The 26,598-nt window shown below is 45.0% G+C and overlaps 1 protein-coding gene across 1 annotated transcript in view; it reads left to right on the forward strand.

Moving 5' to 3' along the window:
* The window catches only part of LOC134934246 (venom factor-like), a 144,081-nt gene that overhangs the window by 22,555 nt on the left and 94,928 nt on the right, over positions 1-26,598 (forward strand). Inside the window, exon 3 of the mRNA XM_063929725.1 lies at positions 18,694-18,880. Coding sequence (XP_063785795.1) covers positions 18,694-18,880 — 187 coding nt within the window. The remainder of the gene's footprint in view (positions 1-18,693; positions 18,881-26,598) is intronic.

Genomic DNA, 26,598 nt, shown 5'->3' on the forward strand with positions numbered 1-26,598 from the left:
CAGATTTTACTGTGGTTCTGTCCCCTATAAATCCCGGAGTGTCTGTGGTGTGGTTGTGCACGTGTGCGACATGTCTGTGGCAGGGAATCTCTTCCTCTGTGGGAGACATGTTAGGGACACAGAGGTGTAATATGACACCAAGAGCCTGACTGGGTGAAAGGTTACATGATAGTGTGAATCACTACTGAATCTCATACAGAAAACTGAATATAATCTGTTGAAGATGTGATTTTTAATAGTTCTGCCTTTCATCCACAGGGACCCCTCTGGGTCACATACAAATTTGCACAAGTAGTACAAACTGATACCGACACAGACTCTGATTCCTGTGTCAACACTAGTGATTCCAGGGGAATAGGTCCTAAGTTAGCAAAAAGCATTCAAAACATGTTTTAGCTATAAAGGAGGTGTTAGAAGTTACGAAGCCCCCTCTTTTACCACAAGGAGAGGGTTTACTTTATTAAAGAAGTAATGTAATTTTCCCTCTACCTCAGGAGTTGAACAGTCTTTTGGAGGGAGTCTGATTTAACCTGAAAAGAAATTTCAGATTCCCAAAAGGAATTCAGGCAGCTTACCTTTTTCCAAAAGGTGGGAGTCACCCCGCATTTTAGACAGAGCCCTGTCATAAAAGAGAAAAGGTGTTTCTCCCTGCGCCTGGAATGGCTTCACTTAAGGAGTCGACAGGCGCAAGTGAGTGAGGTGATCTATTAATGTGGCCAATGGGACACTACTCAGGCCTACCACTGTCTGTGCGTGGGTGAGTAGTGCTATTGAAAAGTGGTCAGAAAACTTGTCGTCATTAGACATTGACACAATAGATGGAGACGAGATACTCCTAACATTAGGTCAAATCAAAGATGCTAGAAACCATAAAATATATTGGTCTCTTGGTATCAAGAACCGCTACCATGGCAGTATCGGCTCAGAGGGCATTGTGGATTCGCCAGTGGAATGCTGATGCAGATTCCAAAAGAAATATGGAGGCTCTCCCGTATAAAGGTGAGGCCTTGTTTGGTGACGGGCTGGATGCGTTAGTCTCGGCGGCTACCGCAGGTAAGTCGACATTCTTGCCTTATGCTCCTGCACCAGCAAAAAAGACACATCACTCTCACATGCAGTCCTTTCGGCCCAACAAATACAAAAAGGCCAAAGGTTACCCCTTCTTTGCAGGTAAGGGAAGGGGACAAGGAAAGAAGTCCGCAGCTTCTCCAGGATCCCAGGAGAAGTCAACCCCTGCTCCTGCCAAATCTGCAGCATGACGCTGGGCCTCCCTTGCGGGAGTCCGCTCGGGTGGGAGCACGTCTGAAACTTTTCAGCCAAATCTGGATTCAATCTGGCCTGGACCCATGGGTCTCACAAATTGTGTCCCATGGGTACAAACTAGAGTTTCAAGACGTCCCCCCATGCCGATTTTTCAAATCAACCTTGCCAGCTTCTCTTCCAGGAAGGGAGGCATTAACAACGGCAATTCAAAAATGATGTCAGGATCAGGTCATTGTCCTGGTACCCTTGGCACAGCAAGGAGAAGGTTTTTTATTCAAGCCTCTTCGTAGTTCCGAAGCTGGACGGCTCGGTCAGACCGATTTTAAACCTGAAAAATCTGAATCTCTACCTGAAAAGGTTCAAGTTCAAGATGGAATCCCTGAGGGTAGTGATTTCCAGTCTGGAGGAGGGCGACTTCATGGTGTCAGTAGACATAAAGGATGCTTACTTGCATGTTCCTATTTATCCTCCTCACCAAGGTTATCTGAGATTTGCATTACAGGATTGCCATTACCAGTTCCAGACGTTGCAGTTCAGACTCTCAACGGCACCGAGGGTACTCACCAAGGTGATGGCGGAGATGATGGTCCTCCTTCGTCAAATAGGAGTCAATCTAATTCCTTATCTAGACGATCTCCTGATAAAAGCGAGATCCAGGGAACAGTTGGTGCAGAACATCGCACTCTCACTGTCAATACTACAACAACGTGGTTGGATCATTAATTTTCCAAAGTCGCACAGTTGGAACCGACGACAAGATTGTCCTTTTTAGGGATGATTCTGGACACAGAAGTACAGAGAGTATTTCTTCCAGTGGAAATGGCTCTGGAAATCCAGAAAATGGTCAAACAAATATTGAAACCAACAAGCGCGTCGATCCATCAATGCATTCGGTTGTTGGGGAAAATGGTAGCGGCCTACGAGGCCATACAGTTTGGCCGATTTCATGCCAGTGTATTCCAGTGGGACCTGTTGGACAAGTGGTCCGGATCCCACCTACACATGCACCGGAAAATAATCCTGTCCCCCAAAGCCAGGATTTCGCTCCTGTGGTGGCTACACAGTTCTCACCTACTAGAGGGACGCAGGTTTGGGATTCACGACTGGGTCCTAATAACCACGGATGCAAGTCTCCGAGGCTGGGGAGCTGTCACACAGGGGGAAAGCTTCCAAGGAAAATGGTCAAGTCAGGAAGCCTGCCTTCACATAAACGTTCTGGAATTGAGAGCCATATACAACGGCCTTCTACAAGCGGTACATCTTCTTCAAGATCATCCCGTGCAGATCCAGTCGGACAATGTAACAGCAGTCGCGTACATAAACAGGCAAGGCGGAACGAAAAGCAGAGCGGCAATGGCAGAGGTGACAAGGATTCTCCTCTGGGCAGAAAGACATTTTAGAACTCTGTCAGCTATTTTCATTCCAGGAGTGGACAACTGGGAAGCAGACTTCCTCAGCAGATACGATCTCCATCCAGGAGACGGGGGCCTCCACCAAGAAGTCTTCGCAGAGCTGACAAGTCTTTGGGGAGTTCCTCAAGTAGACATGATGGCATCTCGTCTAAACAAGAAGCTTCAGAGATATTGTTCCAGGGTGAGAGACCCTCAAGCAATAGCAGTGGATGCACTGGTGACCCAGTGGGTGTTTCGGTCGGTATATGTTTTCCCTCCACTTCCACTGATTCCTAAAGTTCTCAAAATAATAAGAACAAGAGTTTGAGCAATCGTCATTGCCCCAGACTGGCCAAGGAGGGCTTGGTATCCAGATCTTCAGGAGTTGCTCATAGAAGATCCTCGACCTCTTCCTCCTCGAGAGGACCTACTACAGCAGGGGCCGTGTGTGTATCAAGACTTGCCGCGGCTACGTTTGACGACATGGCTGTTGAGAGTCGTATCCTAGCCCGAAAGGGTATTCCCAAGTAAGTCATCCCCACTCTTATTCAGGCCAGGAAAGGAGTAACGTCTAAACATGACCACCGTATTTGGAGAAAATATGTGTCTTGGTGTGAATCCAAGAAGGCTCCTACGGAAGAGTTTGAGTTGGGACGTTTTCTCCATTTTCTGCAGGCTGGTGTGGATGCGGGCCTTAGATTGGGGTCAATCAAGGTCCAGATTTCGGCCTTATCAGTTTTTTTTCAAAAACAATTGGCTTCTCTTCCAGAAGTTCAGACCTTCGTGAAAGGGGTTCTGCACATCCAGCCTCCATTTGTGCCTCCAGTGGCACCATGGGACCTTAATGTGATGTTGCAGTTCCTTCAATCGAGTTGGTTTGAACCTCTACAGGAGACAGAGTTGAAGTTTCTCACTTGGAAAGTGGTGATGCTTTTAGCCTTGGTATCCACAAGGCGGGTGTCTGAGTTGGGGGCCTTGTCTCACAAGAGCCCGTACCTGATCTTCCATGAAGATAGGGCAGAGTTGAGAACTTGCCAACATTTTCTTCCGAAGGTGGTTTCATCTTTCCACATAAACCAACCTATTGTGGTGCCAGTGGCTACTGACACATTCACTTAGTCAAAGTCTCTAGATGTGGTTAGGGCTTTGAAGATTTATGTCGCTAGAACAACTCGGATACGGAAAACAGAGGCTCTGTTTGTCCTGTATGCTCCCAACAAGATTGGGTGTCCTGCTTCCAAGCAGACCATTGCGCACTGGATCAGAGGTATGATTCAGCACGCTCATTTTTCGGCTGGGTTGCCGTTGCCGAAGTTGGTGAAGGCCCATTCTACTAGGAAGGTGGGCTCGTCCTGGGCGGCTGCCCGGTGGGTCTCGGCATTACAACTTTGCCGAGCAGCTACTTAGTCAGGGTCAAACACTTTTGCTAAATTTTATAAGTTTGACACTTTGGCCGATGAGGACCTCAAGTTTGGTCAATCGGTGCTGCAGGGTCATCCGCACCCTCCCGCCCGTACTGGAGCTTTGGTATAAACCCCATGGTCATGAAATGGACCCCAGCATCCTCTAGGATGTATGAGAAAACAGGATTTTAATACCTACCGGTAAATCCTTTTTTCTTGGTCCGTAGAGGATGCTGGGCGCCCGACCCAGTGCGTACTTTACCTGCAGTTTTGTTCAGTTAGTTACACAAGTTGTGTTACATTTGTTTTCAGCATGTTGCTGTAAATGGTTCATGCCTGTTGGCGTGTGTTATGTTGAATGCCATGTTGTGCGGCATGGTTGAGGTGTGAGCTGGTATGATTCTCACCGTTAGTATAAATGTAAATCCTTTCCTCGAAATGTCCGTCTCCCTGGGCACAGTTCCTATAACTGAGGTCTGGAGGAGGGGCATAGAGGGAGGAGCCAGTTCACACCCTTGAAAAGTCTTAAAGTGCCCATGTCTCCTGCGGAACCGTCTATACCCCATGGTCATGAAATGGACCTCAGCATCCTATACAGACTAGGAGAAAAGGATTTACCGGTAGGTATTAAAATCCTGTTTTTTTAAAATACACTTTTTGTAGTGCATGCAGTCGTTATTGTATAGGAAATACAGGGGGTCATTCCGAGTTGTTCGCTCGCAAGGCGATTTTAGCAGAGTTGCTCACGCTAAGCCGCCGCCTACTGGGAGTGAATCTTAGCATCTTAAAATTGCGAACGAAGTATTCGCAATATTGCGATTACACACCTCGTAGCAGTTTCTGAGTAGCTTCAGACTTACTCGGCATCTGCGATCAGTTTAGTGCTTGTCGTTCCTGGTTTGACGTCACAAACACTCCCAGCGTTCGCCCAGACACTCCTCCGTTTCTCCGGCCACTCCTGCGTTTTTTCCGGAAACGGTAGCGTTTTTTCCCACACGCCCATAAAACGGCCTGTTTCCGCCCAGTAACACCCATTTCCTGTCAATCACATTACGATCGCCAGAACGATGAAAAAGCCGTGAGTAAAATTACTATGTGCATAGCAAATTTACTTGGCGCAGTCGCAGTGCGAACATTGCGCATGCGCATTAAGCAGAAAATCGCTGCGATGCGAAGATTTTTACCGAGCGAACAACTCGGAATGAGGGCCTACAGTACATAGTACATCTTATTGTGTATGTTAGAGGTTATTAAATTTATTGCACTCGTCTGTTAAATAAAGATCCCAAGTGATATTCTTTGCATCCCTGTGGAAACCAAGAAGACAGGTATAATCACATACACTTATTTATACAGTAAAATAAGTTTAAATACATTGGGGGTCATTCCGAGTTGTTCGCTCATTGCCGATTTTCGCAAAGGAGCGATTAAGGCAAAAATGTGCATGCGCATGGTACGCAGCGCGCATGCGCTAAGTATTTTAGCACAAAACTTAGTAGATTTACTCACATCCGAACGAAGAATTTTCATCGTTGAAGTGATCGGAGTGTGATTGACAGGAAGTGGGTGTTTCTGGGTGGAAACTGACCGTTTTCTGGGAGTGTGCGGAAAAACGCACGTGTGCCAGGATAAAACGCGGGAGTGTCTGGAGAAACGGGGGAGTGGCTGGCCGAACACAGGGCGTGTTTGTGACGTCAAACCAGGAACAAAATGGGCTGAGCTGATCGCAGTGTAGGAGTAAGTCTCGAGCTACTCAGAAACTGCTAAGAATTATTTATTCGCAATTCTGCTAATCTTTCGTTCACTATTATGCTAAGATACACTCCCAGAGGGCGGCGGCCTAGCGTGTGCAATGCTGCTAAAAGCAGCTAGCGAGCGAACAACTCGGAATGATGGCCATTGTTAGATACTTATTACCACTAAAAAAGAAGAAGAAACGAGGTATTTCCCAAGCAAACCTAGCATTGAGACTTTAAAGTTAGCTTGGGTGTAGGCGCCGCACAACACATATACATAGCCCAATATCCAACAACAGGTACTGAAGGAGGGTCACACCTTTCTACAGTATGTGATATTTTATGTGACTATGGCAGAGGAGACAGATCTTATAATGACACTCAGGGCCAAATGTACTAAGCCTTGTAAAGTGATAAAGTGGAGAGTGATAAACTACCAACCAACCAGCTCCTGTCATTTTTCAAACAGGGACTGTGACATGGCAGTTAGTAGCTGACTGGCTTGTACTTTATCACTCTCTTCTTTATCACTTTTCAAGGCTTAAGGAGTCTATTTACTAAACCTTGGATGGAGATAAAGTGGAGAGTGATAAACTACCAACCAACCAGTCATTTTCCAAACACAGCCTGTAACATGGCAATTAGGAGCTGATTGGCTGGAACCAGGGCCGGTTCCGGGGCTTCGGGCGCCCCGGGCGGCATTGGGGGCGTGGCTTCATACAGGGGGCGTGGTCATTTACGCCCCCTGTACTGATGTAGGATGTGCGGTGCGCGATGACGTCATCGCGCACCACACAGCAAAGGTCCTTTCCACGAAGGTAAACTAGACGCTAAGCGTCTAGTTCCCTTCGTGGAGAGGACCTTTGCTGTGCGGTGCGCGATGACGTCAACGCGCACCGCACTTCATTACAGTGAAGGTCCTCTCCAGGAAGGGAAATTAGACGCGTAGCGTCTAGTTTCCCTTCACTGCGGGCAGCCCACGAAGGGAAACTAGACGCGTAGCGTCTAGTTTCCCTTCACAACGGAACGGACAACGGGACAGCGGGCAAAGGCAGCGGGGGGGCAACACAGCAGCAGCGGATCTTGCCATGGTGCGGCGCCCTCCGGATGGCGCCGGCGCCCTCCGGAAGGCGGCGCCCCGGGCAAAAGTCCTGCTTGCCCGTGGCAAGATCCGCTACTGGCTGGAACATTATCTCCATCCACTTTATCTCCATCCAAGGCTTAGTAAATACACCCCTTAGTACATCTGGCCCTCAATGAGAATGGCAGTCCGAGGTGGGATATAGATGATAACATTTTTAATTTTATAATTTTTAGGAAACTCCATCTGCTGTAGCAGTCTGTACCCCTAAGCTTCTATGCATAGTAATGTTTCAGCACGTGATTGTACACCCACTTCACAATAAGCTCCAATATTTCCTTAAATATGTAAAAATATAAAAAATTGCATAATTTTGTGCATAAATTAAAAATGCAATCTTAATAGTTATGAGTTATGGCTGCCCATGTGGCCAGCTGGTCATCTTCTTGCTATCATAATGATGGGCCTATTTTTATGTGGGGGCCTGGAGCTGTAGCTCCCATCTGCCCCATTGTTAATCTAGCCCTGTGTATAGTGCACACTGGGCCCTGAGTCCAGGGGGGGGCACTCTACACACCCTGCATCCAGCGGTGTCAACAGCGCTGCACAAATCATGAACAATGGCTGGTTTTCAGTTTCGCTGATAAAGAAATTAAAGCAGCAGTTTTCTTGAGGCAATATACACAATATGTTACCATTACAAATATAGCTGCTTTAACACTCATGGTAAAACTTCATAAAAGTCTCCTAAAATTGTCAGTTTGTAAAATGACGTTTAGTGAATATAGTCCTAGGTGGTCTCATTTAAGATGGAAGGTGTGCCTTGAGTTACAGAACAAGGTTGTTTTTTTGTTTTTTAAAGAGATGGTAGAATATAATTTACATAATGTATACCGTTGTATTAAAATGAATACAACAGATAAGACGGTCTCCAGTGTCGTCACTCATGGGTTAACAGCAGTAATAACAGCCAGTACACCAGATTTGCTTGTCAACATTTCTTAATTTAACTAAGTACGTTTTTAGCAGGAATTAATTTAGAGATGAGTGGGTTTGGTTCCCTGAGATCCGAACCCCTTCAACTTCACTACCCGAGCCCGGCTCGGGTTTTCCCGCCTGACTCGGAAACCAGAATGAGGCAAAACGTCATCATCCCGCTGTCAGATTCTCGCGGGTTTTGGACTCCATATAAGGAGCCGTGCGTCGTCGCAATTTTCACTCCGGCATTAGAGAGTGTAGCGAAAGGACGTGTCTCCGTCCTCAGTGTCTGTGCGGGAGGGAAAGTGGCGTGGCGATTCCAGTGCTGTCTTGTGCTGCTCAGTCCAGTGTAGTGTCTTGTGCTGCGTCAGTCCAGTCACAGTGGTGGTGTCCTCTGCTGCCATATGTCCAGTGTAACTGTATAAGTCCAGTCCAATGGTGCTGTGTTGTGCTGCATTAGTCCAGTGGTGGTGTCTTGTGCTGCATCAGTCCAGTCACAGAGGTGGTGTCCTCTGCTGCCATATGTCCAGTGCTGCTGTATAAGTCCAGTCCATTGCAGCGGTGCTGTGTTGTCCTGCATCAGTACAGTGGTAGTGTCATGTGCTGCATCAGTCCAGCCATATGTCCAGTGCTGCTGTATAAGTCCAGTCCAGTGGTGCTGTGTTGTGCTGCATTAGTCCAGTGGTGGTGACTTGTGCTGCATCAGTCCAGTCACAGTGGTTGTGTCCTCTGCTGCCATATGTCCAGTGCTGCTGTATAAGTCCAGTCCATTGCAGCGGTGCTGTGTTGTCCTGCATCAGTCCAGTGATGGTGTCCCTGTGCTGCTGTATAAGTCCAGTAGTACTGCCGTATATGTCCAGTGATACTGCCGTATAATTCCGGTGGTACTGGCGTATAAGTCCAGTGATACTGCCGAATAAATTTAGTCCAGTGGTGCTGCTGTATATGTCCAATGGTACTGCCGTATATGTCCAGTGGTACTGCCATATAAATCCAGTCCAGTGATACTGCGGTATATGTCCAGTGGTACTGCCATATAATTCCAGTGATACTGCCGTATATGTCCAGTGGTACTGCCATATAAATCCAGTGGTACTGACGTATAAATCCAGTGGTACTGACGTATAAATCCAGTCCAGTGATACTGCCGTATATGTCCAGTGAAACTGGCGTATATGTCCAGTGGTACTGCCGTATAAATCCAGTCCAGTGATACTGCCATATATGTCCAGTGATACTGCTGTATAAATCCAGTGGTACTGGCGTATAGATCAAGTCCAGTGATACTGCCGTATATGTTGAGCGGTACTGCCATATAAATCCAGAGATACTGCCGTATTTGTCCAGTGGTACTGCCATATAATTCCAGTGATACTGCCGAATATGTCCAGTGGTACTGCCATATATATCCAGTGGTACTGGCATACAAATCCAGTCCAGTGATACTGCCGTATATGTCCAGTGGTACTGCCATATATTTCCAGTGATACTGCCGTATATTTACAGTGGTACTGCCGTATAATTCCAGTGATACTGCCGTATATGTCCAGTGGTAATGCCGTATAAATCCAGTGGTACTGGCGTATAAATCCAGTCCAGTAATACTGCCGTATAAATCCAGTGATACTGCCGTATAATTCCAGTGATACTGCCGTATAATTCCAGTGAGACTGCCGTATATGTCCAGTGGTACTGCCGTATAAATCCAGTGGTACTGGGGTATAAATCCAGTCCAGTGATACTGCCGTATATGTCCAGTGGTATTGCCATATAATTCCAGTGATACTGCCATATATGTCCAGTGGTACTGCCGTATTATTCCAATGATACTGCCGTATATGTCCAGTGGTACTGGCGTATAAATCCAGTGGTACTGGTGTATAAATGCAGTCCAGTGATACTGCTGTATAAGTCCAGTGATACTGCCATATATGTCCAGTGGTACTGCCGTATAATTCCAGTGGTACTGCCGTATAAATCCAGTCCAGTGATACTGCCGTATAAATCCAGTCCAGTGGTACTGCCATATAATTCCAGTGATACTGCCGTATAATTCTAGTGGTACTGGTGTATAAATCCAGTGATACTGCCGTATAAATCCAGTCCAGTGGTTCTGCCTTATAAGTCCAGTGGTACTGCCGTATAATTCCAGTGATACTGCCGTATAATTGCAGTGATACTGCCGTATATTTCCAGTGGTAATGACGTATAAGTCCAGTGGTAATGATGTATAATTCCAGTGGTACTGCCGTATAATTCCAGTGATACTGCCGTATAATTCCAGTGATACTGCCGTACAATTCCAGTGATACTGCTGTATAAATCCTGTGATACTGCCGCATAATTCCAGTGATACTGCCGTATAAATCCAGTTTTACTGCCGTATAATTACAGTGGTACTGGCATATAAATCCAGTGATACTGCCATATAAATCCAGTCCAGTGGTACTGCCATATAAATCCAGTGGTACTGTCCTGTGCTGTATATTTACTTCATTTAAAGGGGTTATTAATATTTAATCCAAATCATTTTTACAGGGTTTGCCCTGTGACAGTGTAGGGATACGCTGTCCTGTGCCACATATTGTGTTATATAACTCCAGAAAAATAATGGAGAACAAAAATTTGAAGGATAAAATAGGGAAAGATCAAGAACCACTTCCTCCTAGTGCTGAAGCTGCTGCCACTAGTCATAATATAGACGATTAAATGCCATCAACGTCGTTTGCCAAGGCCGATGCCCAATGTGATAATAGAGGGCATGTAAAATCTAAAAAGACAAAGTTCAGTAAAAAGACCCCAAAAAATAAATTTAAATGGTCTGAGGAGAAATGTAAACTTGCCAATATGCCATTTACAACACGGAGTGTCAAGGAATGGTTAAAGCCCTGGCCTATGTTCATGACTAGTGGTTCAGCTTCACATGATGATGGAAGCCCTCATCCTCCCGCTAGAAAAATGATAAGAGTTAAGCTGGCAAAAGCACAGCAAAGAACCATGCGTTCTAAGATGGTATCACAAATCCCCAAGGAAAGTCCAAGTGTGTCGGCGGTTGCGATGCCTGACCTTCCCAACACTGGGTGGGAAGAGGTGGCTCCTTCCACCATTTGCACGCCCTCTGCAAGTGCTGCAAGTAGTACCCACAGTTCAGTTTCTGATATTCAAATTGAAGATGTCACTGTTGTAGTTCACCAGGATGAGGATATGGGTGTAGCTGGCGCTGAGGAGGAAGTTGACGATGAGGATTCTGATGGTGATGTGGTTTGTTTAAATCAGCCACCGGGGGAGACAGTTGTTGTCCGTGGGATGAATAAGCCCATTGTGATGCCTGGGCAAAATATTAAAAAAGCCACCTCTTCGGTGTGGAATTATTTTTCCACAAATCCGGACAACAGGTGTCAAGTCGTGTGTTGCCTTTGTCAATCCGTAATAAGTAGGGGTAAGGACGTTAACCACCTAGGAACATCCTCCCTTATACGTCACCTGCTGCGCATTCATCAGAAGTCATTGTCAAGTTCAGAAACTTTGGGTTTAGAGCGTAAGCAGTCCACTGACACCTAATTCCCTTCTTCCTCCTGTACCCAAGCTCCTGCAAGCCACAACACCAACTCCCTCAACGTCAACTTCCTCCTCAGTAAGGAACGTCTGTAGTCCCGCAGGCCATGTCACTGGCAAGACTGAGGAGTCCTCTCCTAACCGGGATTCCTCCGAAGGATCCTTGAGTGGTACAAATAAAAAATACTGGGTGGAAGGAAGATCAAAGGCGCTGCTATACAAATGACGAATATGATAAAGAAAGGTGTAATATACTTGCAACCTTCGTGGTCCTTCGTTAATCTTTTTCTATTAATCCAATGATTACCAGACGTTTACATGCAATAAAAACAAAAATAAACAACAAGTGTGTAGTATTGTCTATAATGAGTTCAATTTTTTGTGAGTTCTCCGATGAAACAGAACCCTATGATGTGGAGGTTTTCTTGATAGAAGATAAGGATAGTTTCTCACCACCACTTCACAAACATAGGTACACGTACCAAAACTCACTTAGAGTTAAATATCACCTTACACATAAAGGTTTCTTTTCTACTTCTGATCATAACATGTGAAGCAGGCTCTGTTCAATAAAACGTACCACACTCACGTTTTCAGCAGATGGTATTCCACACGTAGCGGTTTCTTTAAACAGATGAATAACTCTTCTCTTCCAAAAAGAATTAATTTATTGGTGCATAATACAATTTAAAAAACAATTAGATAAAAATCTCCTTATTCAATTACCAAAAGAAATCCAGGATAGAACAAAATGTGTGTCAGAATGAGATGCGACAATCACAAGTGAATTCCGGACTTACACTTGCGAACACAAATGTTGCATATTACCTTGGATTGGTGTGAATATAGGAGGATTTAAAAAAAGCACTGTCTCGTGATCCACCTTGAAAAAGACTTTGTGTCGAAACGGCGTTGGTGATATCAGACAGTGCTTTTTTTAAATCCTCCTATATTCACAACAATCCAAGGTAATATGCAACATTTGTGTTCGCAAGTGTAAGTCCGGAATTCACTTGTGATTGTCGCATCTCATTCTGACACACATTTTGTTCTATCCTGGATTTCTTTTGGTAATTGAATAAGGAGATTTTTATCTAATTGTTTTTTAAATTGTATTATGCACCAATAAATTAATTCTTTTTGGAAGAGAAGAGTTATTCATCTGTTTAAAGAAACCACTACGTGTGGAATACCATCTGCTGAAAACGTGAGTGTGGTACGTTTTATTGAACAGAGCCTGCTTCACATGTTATGATCAGAAGTAGAAAAGAAACCTTTATGTGTATGGTGATATTTAACTCTAAGTGAGTTTTGGTACGTGTACCTATGTTTGTGAAGTGGTGGTGAGAAACTATCCTTATCTTCTATCAAGAAAACCTCCACATCATAGGGTTCTGTTTCATCGGAGAACTCACAAAAAATTGAACTCATTATAGACAATACTACACACTTGTTTATTTTTGTTTTTATTGCATGTAAACGTCTGGTAATCATTGGATTAATAGAAAAAGATTAACGAAGGACCACGAAGGTTGCAAGTATATTACACCTTTCTTTATCATATTCGTCATTTGTATAGCAGCGCCTTTGATCTTCCTTCCACCCAGTATTTTTTATTTGTATCTTTTTGTGATCTGGATTTGGGCAGATCATAGGAAGGTTAGGATTGGGCAGCTAGCTTTATTTGCGCCAGAACTCACACACATCTATATCTTTGTCCTTGAGTGGTATGCCTAATGCTGCTGCTGCTGCTGCTGTTGTTGCTGCTGGGAGTCGATCGTCATCCCAGAGGGGAAGTCGGAAGACCACTTATACTACTTCAACTAAGCAATTGACTGTCCAACAGTCCTCTGCGAGGAAGTTGAAATATGACAGCAGTCATCCTCTTACAAAGCGGATAACTGAGGCCTTAACAGCTATGTTGGTGTTAGACGTGCGTCCGGTATCTGCCATTAGTTCAGTGGGACTTAGAGAATTTTGCAGAGTGTAAACAACACAGCGCTCAACCCCTGATATGGACTAATGCAGTGTCGGTGTTTACTATACCTATGTGTTCTTACCCATGATATTAATGAAGCACAATTGTAAATCAACTAAACACTGATGATGAAAAATAATGTTAACAGTTTGGTGTACCAATTATCTTTTATTTCTGGAGTCACAGTGCTCCTTAAGGTAATTGATAAATATATGGTTAACTACACAATAATTCAGTCCATGTGATTGCGTGAAATTTCACCTGTAAACGATTATCAGGAGTATTGACCTCTTGCAAAGGTCCAAATTAATATGTCCGGATTAAATATCCGAAAAAAGCATGAAAAAAACGTATTTAAATTAAATTATGAAAAAATAATATAGATTAAAAATGAAATTGGGAATAAAAAAGATCCATTGTTGATCGCAAATAGTCAGTATTAAATGTGTTATCACTGCCCTAATTAGGGCCGTTTTACAGTCCTGCTGATCGCAGTAAATTGCCTGGTATAATTATTAGTGGAGATGCGAGTTGGGGGATATATGTTCTGGGGGTGCGGCGTCCTGTAACCCTCAGGTGCATATACTTACCCTTCTTCCTCTTGTTGTCTTAGTCTCTCGCCCCCCGCTGTGTCCGTTCGTCTGTCCCTCCGTCTCTCTCCCCGCGGCCGGCGCAGAGCCCCTGTGTGCAGCCTGCACACCGAGGCAGGGACCTTCGGGGGCGACGGAATCACTGGCGGCTACGGCACTTCCGGGCACTTTCAGCCTGTTACGGGCGTTCGGTCCCCGGCGTGCTGCAGCGACGCCGGCGGCTCTACTTCACTGGCCAGTGAAGGAGACTGTGGGATCTGGAAGTGGCTGATCTTTAGAGCGGGTGTTCGATTGATGCTTAGGTAATAGATGTGGTAGTTGTGTCGACTTAGAGAATTGATGGAGGTAGTGTGTCCCCGGTACCAAATCCCATCTAGATTCCACTTCACTAGGCAGACGATACCAAGAATGTACAAAGACGTCAGAAAAAGTGTTCTCAGTGTCCCAAAAAATGCAGTTGTACCCACTGTCCACTTAACCACGAACATGTAGACAAGTGGAACAGGGCAGACTAAAGACTATATGACTGTGACAGCCCACTGGGTAGATGTATTGCCTCCCGCAGCAGCAACAACAGCTGCACCAGTAGCAGCATCTTGCAAATGCCAACTCGTTCCTAGGCAGGCTACGCTGTGTATCACCGCTTTCCGTAAGAGGCAACCACTGACAACCTCTTACGGAAACTGAGGGACATCATCGCACAATGGCTTACCACAGTTAGACTCTCCTGGGGATTTTTGATATCGGACAACGCCACCAATATTGTGCGTGCATTACATCTGGGCAAATTCCAGCACGTCCCATGTTTTGCACATACAATTCATTTGGTGGTGCAGAATTTTTTGAAAAATGACAGGGGCGTGCAGGAGATGCTGTCGGTGGCCCGAAAAATTGCGGGCCACTTTCAACATTTAGTCACTGCGTGCCAAAACTGGAGCGCCAGCAAACACTCCTGAACCTGCCCTGCCATCACCTGAAGCAAGAGGTGGTAACGAGGCGGAATTCAACACTCTATATGCTTCAGAGGATGGAGGAGCAGCAAAAGGCCATTCAAACCTATACATCCACCTACGATATAGGCAAAAGAGGGGGAATGCACCTGTCTCAAGCGCAGTGGAGAATGATTTCCGTGTTGTACAAGATTCTCCAACCCTTCGAACTTGCCACACGCGAAATCAGTTCAGAGACACTGCCAGCTTGAGTCAGGTCATTCCCCTCATCAGGCTTTTGCTGAAGCAGCTGGAGAAATTGAAGGAGGATCTAAGATGGAGCGATTCAGCCAAGTATGTGGGACTTGTGGATGGAGCCCTTCATTCGCTTTGCCATGATTCAAGGGTGGTCAATCTGTTGAAATCAGAGCACTACATTTTGGCTACCATGCTCGATTCTAGGTTTAAAGCCTACGTTGCATCTCTCTTTCCATCAGACACAAGTCTGCAGAGGTGCAAAGACCTGCTGGTGAGAAATTTGTTAAGCGGAACATGACCCGTCAACAGCTCCTCCTTCATTTTCTCCCGCAATTGGGGCTGCGAGGAAAAGGATAAGATTTCCTGGCCCACCCACCTGCGGTGATGCAGGGCAGTCATCTGGTCCGGACTGAAGGACCTGCCAACGATTACTGACATGTTTACTGTCACTGCATATGATTCTGTCACCATTGAAAGAATGGTGGAGGATTATATGAGTGACAGCATCCAAGTAGGCATGTCAGACTGTCCGTATGTATACTGGCAGGAAAAAGAGGCAATTTGGATGCCCTTGCACAAACTGGCTTTATTTTACCTAAATTGGCCCCCCTCCAGTGTGTACTCCGAAAGAGTGTTACATACTGAAAGTGGTGAGGAATCGGAGGATGAGGATGTGGTTGACATTTTGCCTCTGTAGAGCCAGTTTCTGCAAGGAGAGATCAATTGCTTTTTTTTTTTGGTGGGGGCCTAAACAAACCACTCATTTCAGCCAAAGTCGTGTGGCAGACCCTGTCGCTGAAATTATTGGTTTGTTAAAGTGTGCATGTCCTGTTTATACAACATAAGGGTGGGTGAGAGAACCCAAAGACAATTCCATCTTGCACCTCTTTTTCTTCTTTGCATCATGTGCTGTTTGGGGATTAGATTTTAAAGTGCCATCCTGCCTGACACTGCCGTATAAGTCCAGGGGTACTGCCATATAAGTCCAGTCCAGTGGTGCTGTCTTGTGCTGTATCAGTCCAGTGGGGGTGTCTTGTGCTACCATAAGTTCAGTGGTGGTGTCCTGTGCTGTATATTATTTACTCCAAATAAAAGGGTTATATACATTACTTATATTATTATCCAAATAATTTTTACAGGGTTTTCCCTGTGTGGTGTAGGCCGGGGTACGCTCACCTGTGCTGCATATTATTATAATAGCTCCAAATAAAAGGGTTATTGTTATCCAAATTAATTTTACAGGCTTTGCCGTGTGTGTGTGGTTTAGGGATACGCTCTCCTGTGCCACCAATATCGTGCGTGTATTACATCTGGGCAAATTCCAGCACGTCCCATGTTGTTTGTGCCACACACTTGTGTCGCTTAGCTTAGTCATACAGCAACCTCGGTGCACTTCTTCTTACTTCTTTGCATCATGTGCTGTATGGGGAATAGTTTTTGAAGGGCCATCCTGTCTGCCACTGCAGTGCCACTCCTTGATGGGCCAGGTGTTTGTGCCGCACACTTGTGTCGCTTAGCTTGGCCATCCAGCTACCTCATTGCACCTCTTTCTTCTTTGCATCATGTGCTGTTTGGGGACTATTTTTTATATCTACCCTCCTGTCTGACACTGCAGTGCCACTCCTAGATGGGCCAGGTGTTTGTGCCGCACACTTGTGTCGCTTAGCTTAGTCATCCAGAAACCTCGGTGCAACCTTTTGGCCTAAAAACAATATTGTGAGGTGTGAGGTGTTCAGAATAGACTGGAAATTAGTGGAAATGAATGTTTTTGAGGTTAATAATACTGTAGGATCAAAATTACCCCCAAATTCTGTGATTTTAGCTGTTTTTATGTTTTTTTCAAAAATCATCCAGATCCAAAACCAAAATACGAAAGGGTGGTTTTGGCAAAACCAATCCAGATCCAAAACGAGCTTGGAACCAGAACCAAAACCAAAACACGAAAAGTGCCTGCAGCACATCTGTAAATTAATTGAATACTTACAAAGTCCTACCTTAAACACATTATCCCAGTCCCCAGAAAGCCACACCGCATTCCACTCCGGGCTGCTGCCGAAGTCAGCTTTGGGATGGCATCGAAAGTTTAGATGGCGGAAGACCAGCAATCATTTTATGCTGGGATTCCGATGTCCGTCCCTGCATCAGCTGTGTGTCCAGTTGCAGCAGCAATATTGTCAGGTGACAGTCAACAAGCGTGGCGTGTATAGAAACCATCGCCAGAACACTGCTAGATCTGGTAGAGCTGAAGGAAAAATAGCAGAACTAGAAAAGAGTTCATGCCAAATGGAGAGTACACATGAATACAAAACATCTAACTGCAGTATTGCATTATATACTGTATATGATAGACACATCAACCTGCAAGACAGATATTGAATACCATTCTATTGAGAAAATTCGTATTACTGGTATTAAAGTGCTCAAAGAGACATTAGGAAAAAAATAAAAGAAATAAAAATGCATTATTAGAAAAAGCAGATTAAAACAAGTTGTTCATTAAGACCATTAGCACTAATGGTGTCCAAATCATGGATCCAACGGGCTTTCCCTTTGGAGCAATGGGAGTCATTCTGACCCGTTCGCTCGCTACTTTTTATCGCAGCCGAGCAAACGGGTCCCCACGGCACATGAGCCGGCCGAAGGGCGTTACAGGGCTGCGAGCGCCTCTGCCTGATTGACAGGCAGAGGTGGTCGCTGGGCGGGAGGGGGCGGAACGGTTTCGTGGGCGCGGTCCGGCCAATGCAGGCGTGGCTGGACTGTGCAGGGAGCGGCCCACAGCGGCTGCATGATGTCATACGCAGCCACTGCGGGCCGGGGAGCGACGAATAGCTCCCAGCCAGCACGCTAAAGCTGCGCTGGTCGGGAGCTACTCTTGAAGTGCAAAGGCATCGCTGCTGTGCGATGCCTTTGCACTTCTGCGGGGGGCGGCACTGACATGCGGGGCAGACTAGCCCTGTGCTGGACGTCCCCCCGCATGTCAGTGTGAATGATCGTAGCTGTGCTAAATTTAGCACATCTACGATCAACTCGGAATGACCCCCATATCTTCAATCTTTCTCCTCTTTTGTGATCTTCTGGGACAAAGTCAGTCATCTTATACCGTATTGTCAACAGGCTAAGCCTGTATTCCCTGACGTGTTTGGCTACAGATTGCTCAACATGTTTGCCCTCAATTGCTAAACAAATAGCACTTCTATGCTGAGCCATATGGTCTATAAAAAGGTGGTTTGCCTATATAGTATAATCCACATGGGCACCTTATAAAATAGATCTCAAATTGGCTCGTGCTGGATATACATGAGGAATTTTAATCTTCCTATCATTCTGCATGAGCCTATTTGTGATGTACTTTATTAGGTGCCCATGCCTGGCACATCTGGCAGCTCCTCTTTAACAACTTTGAGTATAATGGTATCAAAAGATTTTTCTATAAACTTTATTTCAGAATGTTCTTTATGTTGATTTACAAATATGATTTTAAAAATCTCCAAATATATTGCTACGTTATCCTGATATATTCTCACTTTCCAGATGCTACATGATTACTCCCAGTGTGCTGCGATTAGACAGCGAAGAGACAATCATAGTGAACAGTCATGGCTATACATTTGATGCTGATGTGATTATCCAAGATTTTCCCGGGAAGATATACAATTTTATTCACAAAAGGGTCTCTGTCAATTATGGTAATGGTTTCCTGGGAACAGTTAAATTGACGGTAAGGTTCTAATACGTGAAGGATTCTATGAAAATGGGCCGTGTAAATGTATAACTATATCACCTATTCAGAAAGTAAAGTTCTAAGGTGCAAATACATACTGTAAATACCATAATTCATAAATACAGTAACTCGGGGTTTGTCAATTATTATTTTTAAATCCTGGAGCCAGTTTAACAGTTTATGAGCCAGACAGAAGTCTGTGACCAAAGTATATAAAAACTTGTATAGACCACCACACATGCCTCTTTCATTCCCTTCATCCTCCCCAACACACCGTCAGACCACCACACATGCCCCTTCAATGGTCATCAGATTTTGCCACATGCCCATACTTGCCCATAATTTATATTATCCTACACTCTATGTCCCAAATTCATATTATGCCTCACACTATGTCCCAAATTCATATAACACCACACTCTATGTCCCAAATTCATATTATGCCACACACTATGCCCAAAATACATATTATGCCACACACTATGTCCCAAATTCATATTACGCCACACACTATGTCCCAAATTGATATTACACCACACACTATGTACCAAAATCATATTACACCCCACACTATGCCCCAACTTCATAATATACCACATACTATGCCCCAACTTCATATTACACCACACACTATGTACCAAATTCATATTACACCACACACTATGCCCCAAAGTCATATTACGCAACACACTGTGCCCCAAATTCATATTATGCCACACACTATGCCCCAACTTCTATTATACCACACACTACTGTATGTACCAAATTCAAATTGCGCCACACACTACGCCCCAAAGTCATATTACGCAACACACTATGCCCCAAATTCATATTACATCACACACTATGCCCCAAATTAATTTTACACCACGCACTATGCCTCGATTTCATATTACACACACACTATGCCCCAAATTCATATTACGCCACACACTATGCCCCAAATTCATATTACATCACACACTATGCCCCAAATCATATTATACCACACACTATGCCCCAAATTCATTTTACACTACACATTTTGTCCTAAATTCATATTTTGCCACACACTATGTCCTAATTCTGAACTGCCTAGTTAACAGCATCTGTGCCAATAAAACTCTATGAAATAATTTAAAAGTTGCCAGGCATTAATAAGCCTCTTTAATCACCAAGCAGCAAATCCTCATTAATTGTCTGTTTTGTCTGGCACAGCCAACCTTGTGTTTACCTAGCTGCAAGTTACTCTCCTCTATGCATTGCTCCATCTGGGGCTCACCCAGTGTGGGGTACAGCAGACACATACAGGGTGGCACTTGTAATCTGCCCTCCTGCCTAAGACTTTAGCTGACCAATAGCATGCATTTTTTTACCTGCCACTGATGTCAGCCTCGTTTACAGCACTGTGACTATAGAGGCTCATACTGAATAGATTGGCATGTGTCCTCTGCATACCCTTCCTCTGCAGCCGATCATGCATACAGCTCCTCTTATGCCACTTGCCCTGGTCTTGCAGAGCAGAGCTGGATGGAAGACTCTGGCAGGCTAGAAGGGGTTATAGTTGGGATCCCGGAATTCAGGAACCTAGCAGTCAGAATACCGATGCCACTATCCTGTCAGCTGTCAGAATGCCGACACCGGATTCCTGACATCCAGGATCATGATCGTAAGTATGGCGGGAGTTTAGGGTTAGGCTGTGGAGCTGGGTTAGGTTTAGGCTGCAGGGAGGGAAGGTTAGGGTTAGTCTGAGGAGGTGGGGGGGATAGGGTTAGTCTGCGGAGGGAGGTTAGGGTTAGGCTGTGGGGAGGGAGGGTTAGGGTTAGTCTGCGAAGGGTGAGGAGGTTATGGTTATGTTGTGGGGAGGGAAGGTCAGGGTTGGGCTGCAGGAAAGGCTTGCAAGGCTAGGCATGTTTACATTGGAAAAGAGGAGACTAAGAGGGGACGTGATCAACATCTACAAATATATAAGGGGTCAATACTCAGAGCTTGGGAGGGACCTGTTTTCTATAAGATCAGCACAGAGGACACGTGGTCACTTGCTTAGGTTAGAGGAGAGGAGTTTCCGCACATTGAGGCAAAAAGGTTTTTTCACAGTAAGGACAATACGTGTTTGGAATTCCCTACCTGAGAGAGTAGTAACTGCGGACTCAGTCAACACCTTTAAGAATGGGTTAGATAAATTCCTGTTGGATAAAGATATTCAGGGTTATGGTGCGTAGGCACGCATTATAGTTAATATAACTAGTCCTAACATAAAAATAACTAGTCCTATAATAAGACTGCATAGGAGACCACAAATAGGTTGAACTCGATGGACAATTATGACAGCCTTTATTCCGTATCCAACCCGGTTAGAAGCACAATATGCATACAGTGACATGCATTTAACTGGGACAATAATTTTGGTTTTGATCATTTCCTGGAGCACCAGTTGCCCCTGCTGCACACTGCTGCCTGGTGCACACCAGCACCTTACCTTTTTGTCACCCCAGAAGATCCACTTTGGTCTGGAACTTTTCCAGGTGCATATCAGTGGCCACTGTCTTTCTGACAGCAGCCACTGCTGGGCGGGAACTGCAAATCACAGTCACACGGAAGAGGCTCAGCCGTAGGCAGGAGCACAAAATGGTCATGCCACATGGATGGCAGTCAAGACTCATCAGTCCTTGCAGCTGCAGTGCACAGCCCTGGAGCCGGCCCTGAACGGAGACGGCGGCCAGCATTGATTGGAGAGTGCTGCCCGGAATACATAGTAAGGCTCCCAGCAGTGTCTCCCTGTGAGTAGAAGGCTCAGCCCATCCCTGTAATGCACGTGCTCACAATAGTGTTCCGTGGAAGAGGCATTTCAAATTTGGTGCCGCGGCGGAACCACAGCAAATCAGGAGCTATGTGACTCCTTTCAGGGGAGGAGTTACTTGGTAGGCAGGCACTGGTCAGCAACTCGTTCTCCCTCCAAATACAACTGATGGTATACAGTTTGTTAAGTTCGTTTAAATTACAAGGAAAAGCAATACATCATTTCACTTTGGTTGGAGCCGCTGCAGCCGCTAAACATAAATATAACCAGTAAAATGTGTATATACGTTGCGTATACACGCCGACACGTTATGCGCACAATATAGCGACACGAGTGGCTGAGTACACTTTACCCCAAACAAGAATGGAATGCGACACCAGTAGTTAAATGTAATGTTGTGGTCCAACGCATCAACAGCATTTACTTAAGAATATACAGATAAAAAGGTACAACAATATATAGTGAAGAGCTACAACCAATAATACATATGTTTGTTCGCGAGCGCTTCTGGACCCAGGACTCAGTCAGTATTAGCAAGATGGCCTTCAGAGAATAGAGACTGAGCCTGGTCAGGAGTCCTCTCTTTTAATGTGTCCAAATACAGTACAATGAGAACTGTAAGCTCTTCTTTCATAGGTCAAGGGGCAGGTCATTTACAGTACATGAGGGGTCATAGGTTGGTTTGAATGAATGGGCGATACTTGCAGGTGTTCGCCACTGGGTTCCCGCCGAATATCCTGAGTACAGTATCATAACAGTTTGCGAATATTATATTTCTGCATATATCTACACGCAGAAACATGCGATCAACTGCAAATAGCAACAGGAATGTAGGTCACAAAATACTGCACATCTGAGTACCAAACACTACGTCCTAGTACTCTAGTACTGCTCCATCCCCTCACACCATGTAAAGCTGAATAGCTCCATTGTTTTACCTTTTAAGTGTATGTAAGTTGCTGACAAAGTGTATGGAGACTGTGTAAATTATGCACTATATGGATAAGAAATTTAATATGTCTTTGTGGCTTTTCTGTACGAATGCGTATGCTACCGTATATACTCTTACCACGCGTTGATACACAAGGCTCGTGAACCTGTATACATAATGTGTGTGTATGCATACGCACAGTGGTAACGCGCCCGAACAGAGGCCACTCTCTTTGGAGTTTGCATGTTGTGTGCATGTATTATTATTCTTTTTTTTGTTAAATCATTAAAGGTTTTAGACCAACAAGGTTCTGGCTTGTGTTTGTGTATGTTATATTGTGTTCTTGTTTGGTCTGACCTCTAGTGTAACAATGACAGTCCAGTATCTATTGACTCAATATACAACTCTCAAACAATTGGGGCAAACAACGGTATTTACATATTCCTTCAGTCCAAGGTCTATCTTCCATGGAGCAATCTGATACTGTATGTTTTAGGACACTATAGGAATTTGTATTTCTGTCTGTAATACGTGTGTGTGTGTGTGTGTGTGTGTGTGTGTGTGTGTGTGTGTGTGTGTGTGTGTGTAGAATTATTTGCTATTTTTTGTCATGCGCACAGTAACTTGCTGTTATGGTCATTTGCGCCCTACCATATCGACGCATGCATCGTAGATGCATCCATTAATAAATGCCATAGCATATTCTAAATATCGAAATATGCAATTTGACTTTGAAAGTTCCACCCAGTTTTGGCCCACTTTAAACCCTGGTTGTTGTCAACCTGAGTCATTAGTAACCTTCCGGCCCCTAGGAACCTTAATGGCCCAGTACAGGTGTACCCCTAGTATTCCCCTGTCGCTGGACCTGCATGCAGCAAAGCATGTTTCAGTGCAAGGAGTGCAAATGCATTTTTTGTTTTTGCATGCAGTGTAAATACTTGCTGCTTTTGCATACAGTGAATAAATATTGGGCAGTTTTTACACTGAAATTTACAATTTATATAGGTAACATATAGGTATGTTTGAACCACAATCTCCCAGCCTCTTAAATATTACAGTTTGAATCAGAGGCATCACAAAGAGGGTGCGATAGGGTCACATTAAAATACCGGCTCCCCCACAGTGTCAGGAGCTAGGTGCTGCAGTGTGACTTGATGTACTAAGCCTTGAAAAGTGATACATTTCACGGTGATAAAGTACCACCCAACCAGCTCCTAACTGCCATTTTTCAAACCCAGCCTGTGACATGGCAGTTAGGAGCTGATTGGCTGGTACTTTATCACCGCAAAAATGTATCACTTTTCAAGGCTTAGTACATCTCCCCCGTTATCCTGCATCATTCAGCTCCTGTCACTGAGAAGTGCAGATACTAGTCTCTGGGGGCAGCCTACCATCTCCAAGGATGCTGGGCACGACCCCAGAGTGATGTAATCTGGGGGACTTCCAGTAAGGACATGCCCCTATAGTAACACAAATGCGGGATACCATGAGGCCACATCCTCTAAGCATGAAGCCACACCACTTTCTGGATGCAGGGGGCACTTGACTGCACCGGGTATCACCAACCCCCGGTGATGCCACTGGTTTGATAATAATAATAATAATAATAATAATAATATATATATATATATATATATATATAAAAATGGACGTTTGTATGTATGTGTATATGTGTGTATGTATGTTCCAGCATAACTCTGGAATGCCTGGAGCAATTTACACCAAACTTGCTACACATATGACTTACAATCTGAAGACACTCCTAGCACCCCTAGGGGTGGGGGTCGGATGGGGGTGACAGTGTAAATATCCATACTGTTGGGGGTTGTGGAGATGAATAGTGACACTCCTGATGTGCTCTCACCACCTAGGACCCAAATGTAGTTCCCTTCGCCCCAAGTTAGAGCGAACTCACCACAGAAGCAGCAGGTGGACTCGAAGATAAAACTGTCTGGTGAGGGACCAGTACAGGCGTATATCCAAGATGTGGGAAGCTGTTACAGGCAGGTGTAGTGGGCACTCATCGGGCCCAGGATAGAAGGCAGGCTCCAGCCCTCAGCTTAGCACCTCACTCTGCCAACAGTTAGATGAGATGCAGGATACTTTCAGCGGCACCGCTGCAGCGCTCCACCGCGACACACTGACCAGCGTGATTCCTCTGTTTGAGTGCACAGTGTGAATCGGTCACGGGACACAGGTAATGCTGGCGTACAGCCGGAGACGCCAGACCAAGTCACCAGACTTCCACTGCCAGCAGTCAAGCCCGACTTCGTCAACCAGGGCAGGCATCCCAGGGGCACAGATCTGGCAGCACAGCGCAGGATGGACGCGGATGTCCTTTGATGTAAGATCGGGAAGGCTAGGGTGTTCTTTCACTAGATGCAGGCGTCCCAGACAAGAAGGCTCCCGCTCTGCAGGCACCGCACCAGCCAATGGTAAGCCCGCAGTTATCTGTCCGCGCACTCCGTTAAACAACCTGTCGGGTACCACGGCAGAGCAAGCTGGCAAGCTCACTCAAAAAGGGGAAGGTATCACAGGCTGTGTTGTCGGGTGAGGGGGCAAAGTCTCCAAATCTTGGTTTTCTGGAAACTGTGAGTTATTTGCAGCCACCCACTAAGCAGTTAGTTTTTAAAATTTGACTACTAATGGGGGAAAAAAAAGGGGTAAAATGTTCCACCCAGCAAACCTTTGCCCGGGTGAAACCGGGCACATCAGCTTTATGTGGAAAATATATCCAGGTATTGCCTTTATAAATATACCCATTACCCCTACATCTGCCCATGTCTGATCCATGCTCTCCTAGTCATTAGGTTGACCACTATTGGTCGACATGCATTAGGTCAACATGGTCAATAGGTCGATATGTACTAGGTCAACATGGAAAAAGGTCGAACTGAGTTTTTAATTTTTTTTTCTTTTTTGAATTTTTTCATACTTTACGATCCACGTGGACTATAATTGTGAATGGTAACTTGTGCAGAGCAGAGCGGCAGAGAAGTGAAGCACCTTACCCGAAGCATGGTGAGGGGACATGGTGCACTAAATGGGGTTCCCTGTCACTTTACGAAGAAAACAGCACCAGAAAGAGTAAAAAAGCTCATGTTGACCTTTTCCCACGTCGACCTAGTACATGTCGACCTAGTGACCATGTTGACCAATAGTGGTCAACCTAATGACTGTCGACCTAAGTGTGGTCAGCCTAATGACCCATACCCCTCCTAGATCCACCACCTCGCAAAATCAGCATGGTGCAGTTTGAATGCTCTCACGTAACTGATGTGTTACAGTTTTCCTTAGACTTGAACAAGAGAAAATAAATAATCAATAAACACAATTATTTATTAAAAAGTTAACAAAAAATTGCAATGTAACACCCCTTTAGTACACGCCCAGTGGCAACGTAGTCCAAAATTCAATTAGGGGAGCCACCAACTGCCCCTCCAAATGCTGCCAAACATCAAAGGCCGGGACTAACTGACAGAAGGTGTGGCTCCACTATTTGAATTATGGACTGCGCTGTAGACCCACCTCTGAGGCCACCACCATGCACGCCTATAGGGTATTGTCATGTAGAAAAGATGTCTAAGCAGCAATCACTCCTCTCACATTTTTTCTCTGGATTTATGGCAGTGCCTCCATCTGGCAGGCCAATGACTGGCTCTTTCGTACATCGCACATCAAGCCAGAAAACCTCTGCCGCAACAACTCTGACCTATAATAATCAGCAAGTACAAAACACACAAAGTTTGCTGCCAAAACCACCACGGTATATTTATTTGTCATCAGTATATGGAAAGGTTGGCAATACCTCAGCTATCAAAGACGTAACAAATATTAGCAACAAATATTGGGGGCGAGTGATAAAGTGGAGAGAGATAAAGCCAATCAGCTCCTAACTGCCATGTTACAGTCTGTGTTTGGAAAAATAACAGGATCTGGTTGGTCGGCAGTTTCTCTCCACTATATCACTCTCCAAAGCTTAGTATATATGCCCCCAGACACTTA

The sequence above is a fragment of the Pseudophryne corroboree genome, chromosome 6, assembly GCF_028390025.1.
Source record: "Pseudophryne corroboree isolate aPseCor3 chromosome 6, aPseCor3.hap2, whole genome shotgun sequence".
Classification (NCBI taxonomy): Eukaryota; Metazoa; Chordata; class Amphibia; order Anura; family Myobatrachidae; genus Pseudophryne; species Pseudophryne corroboree.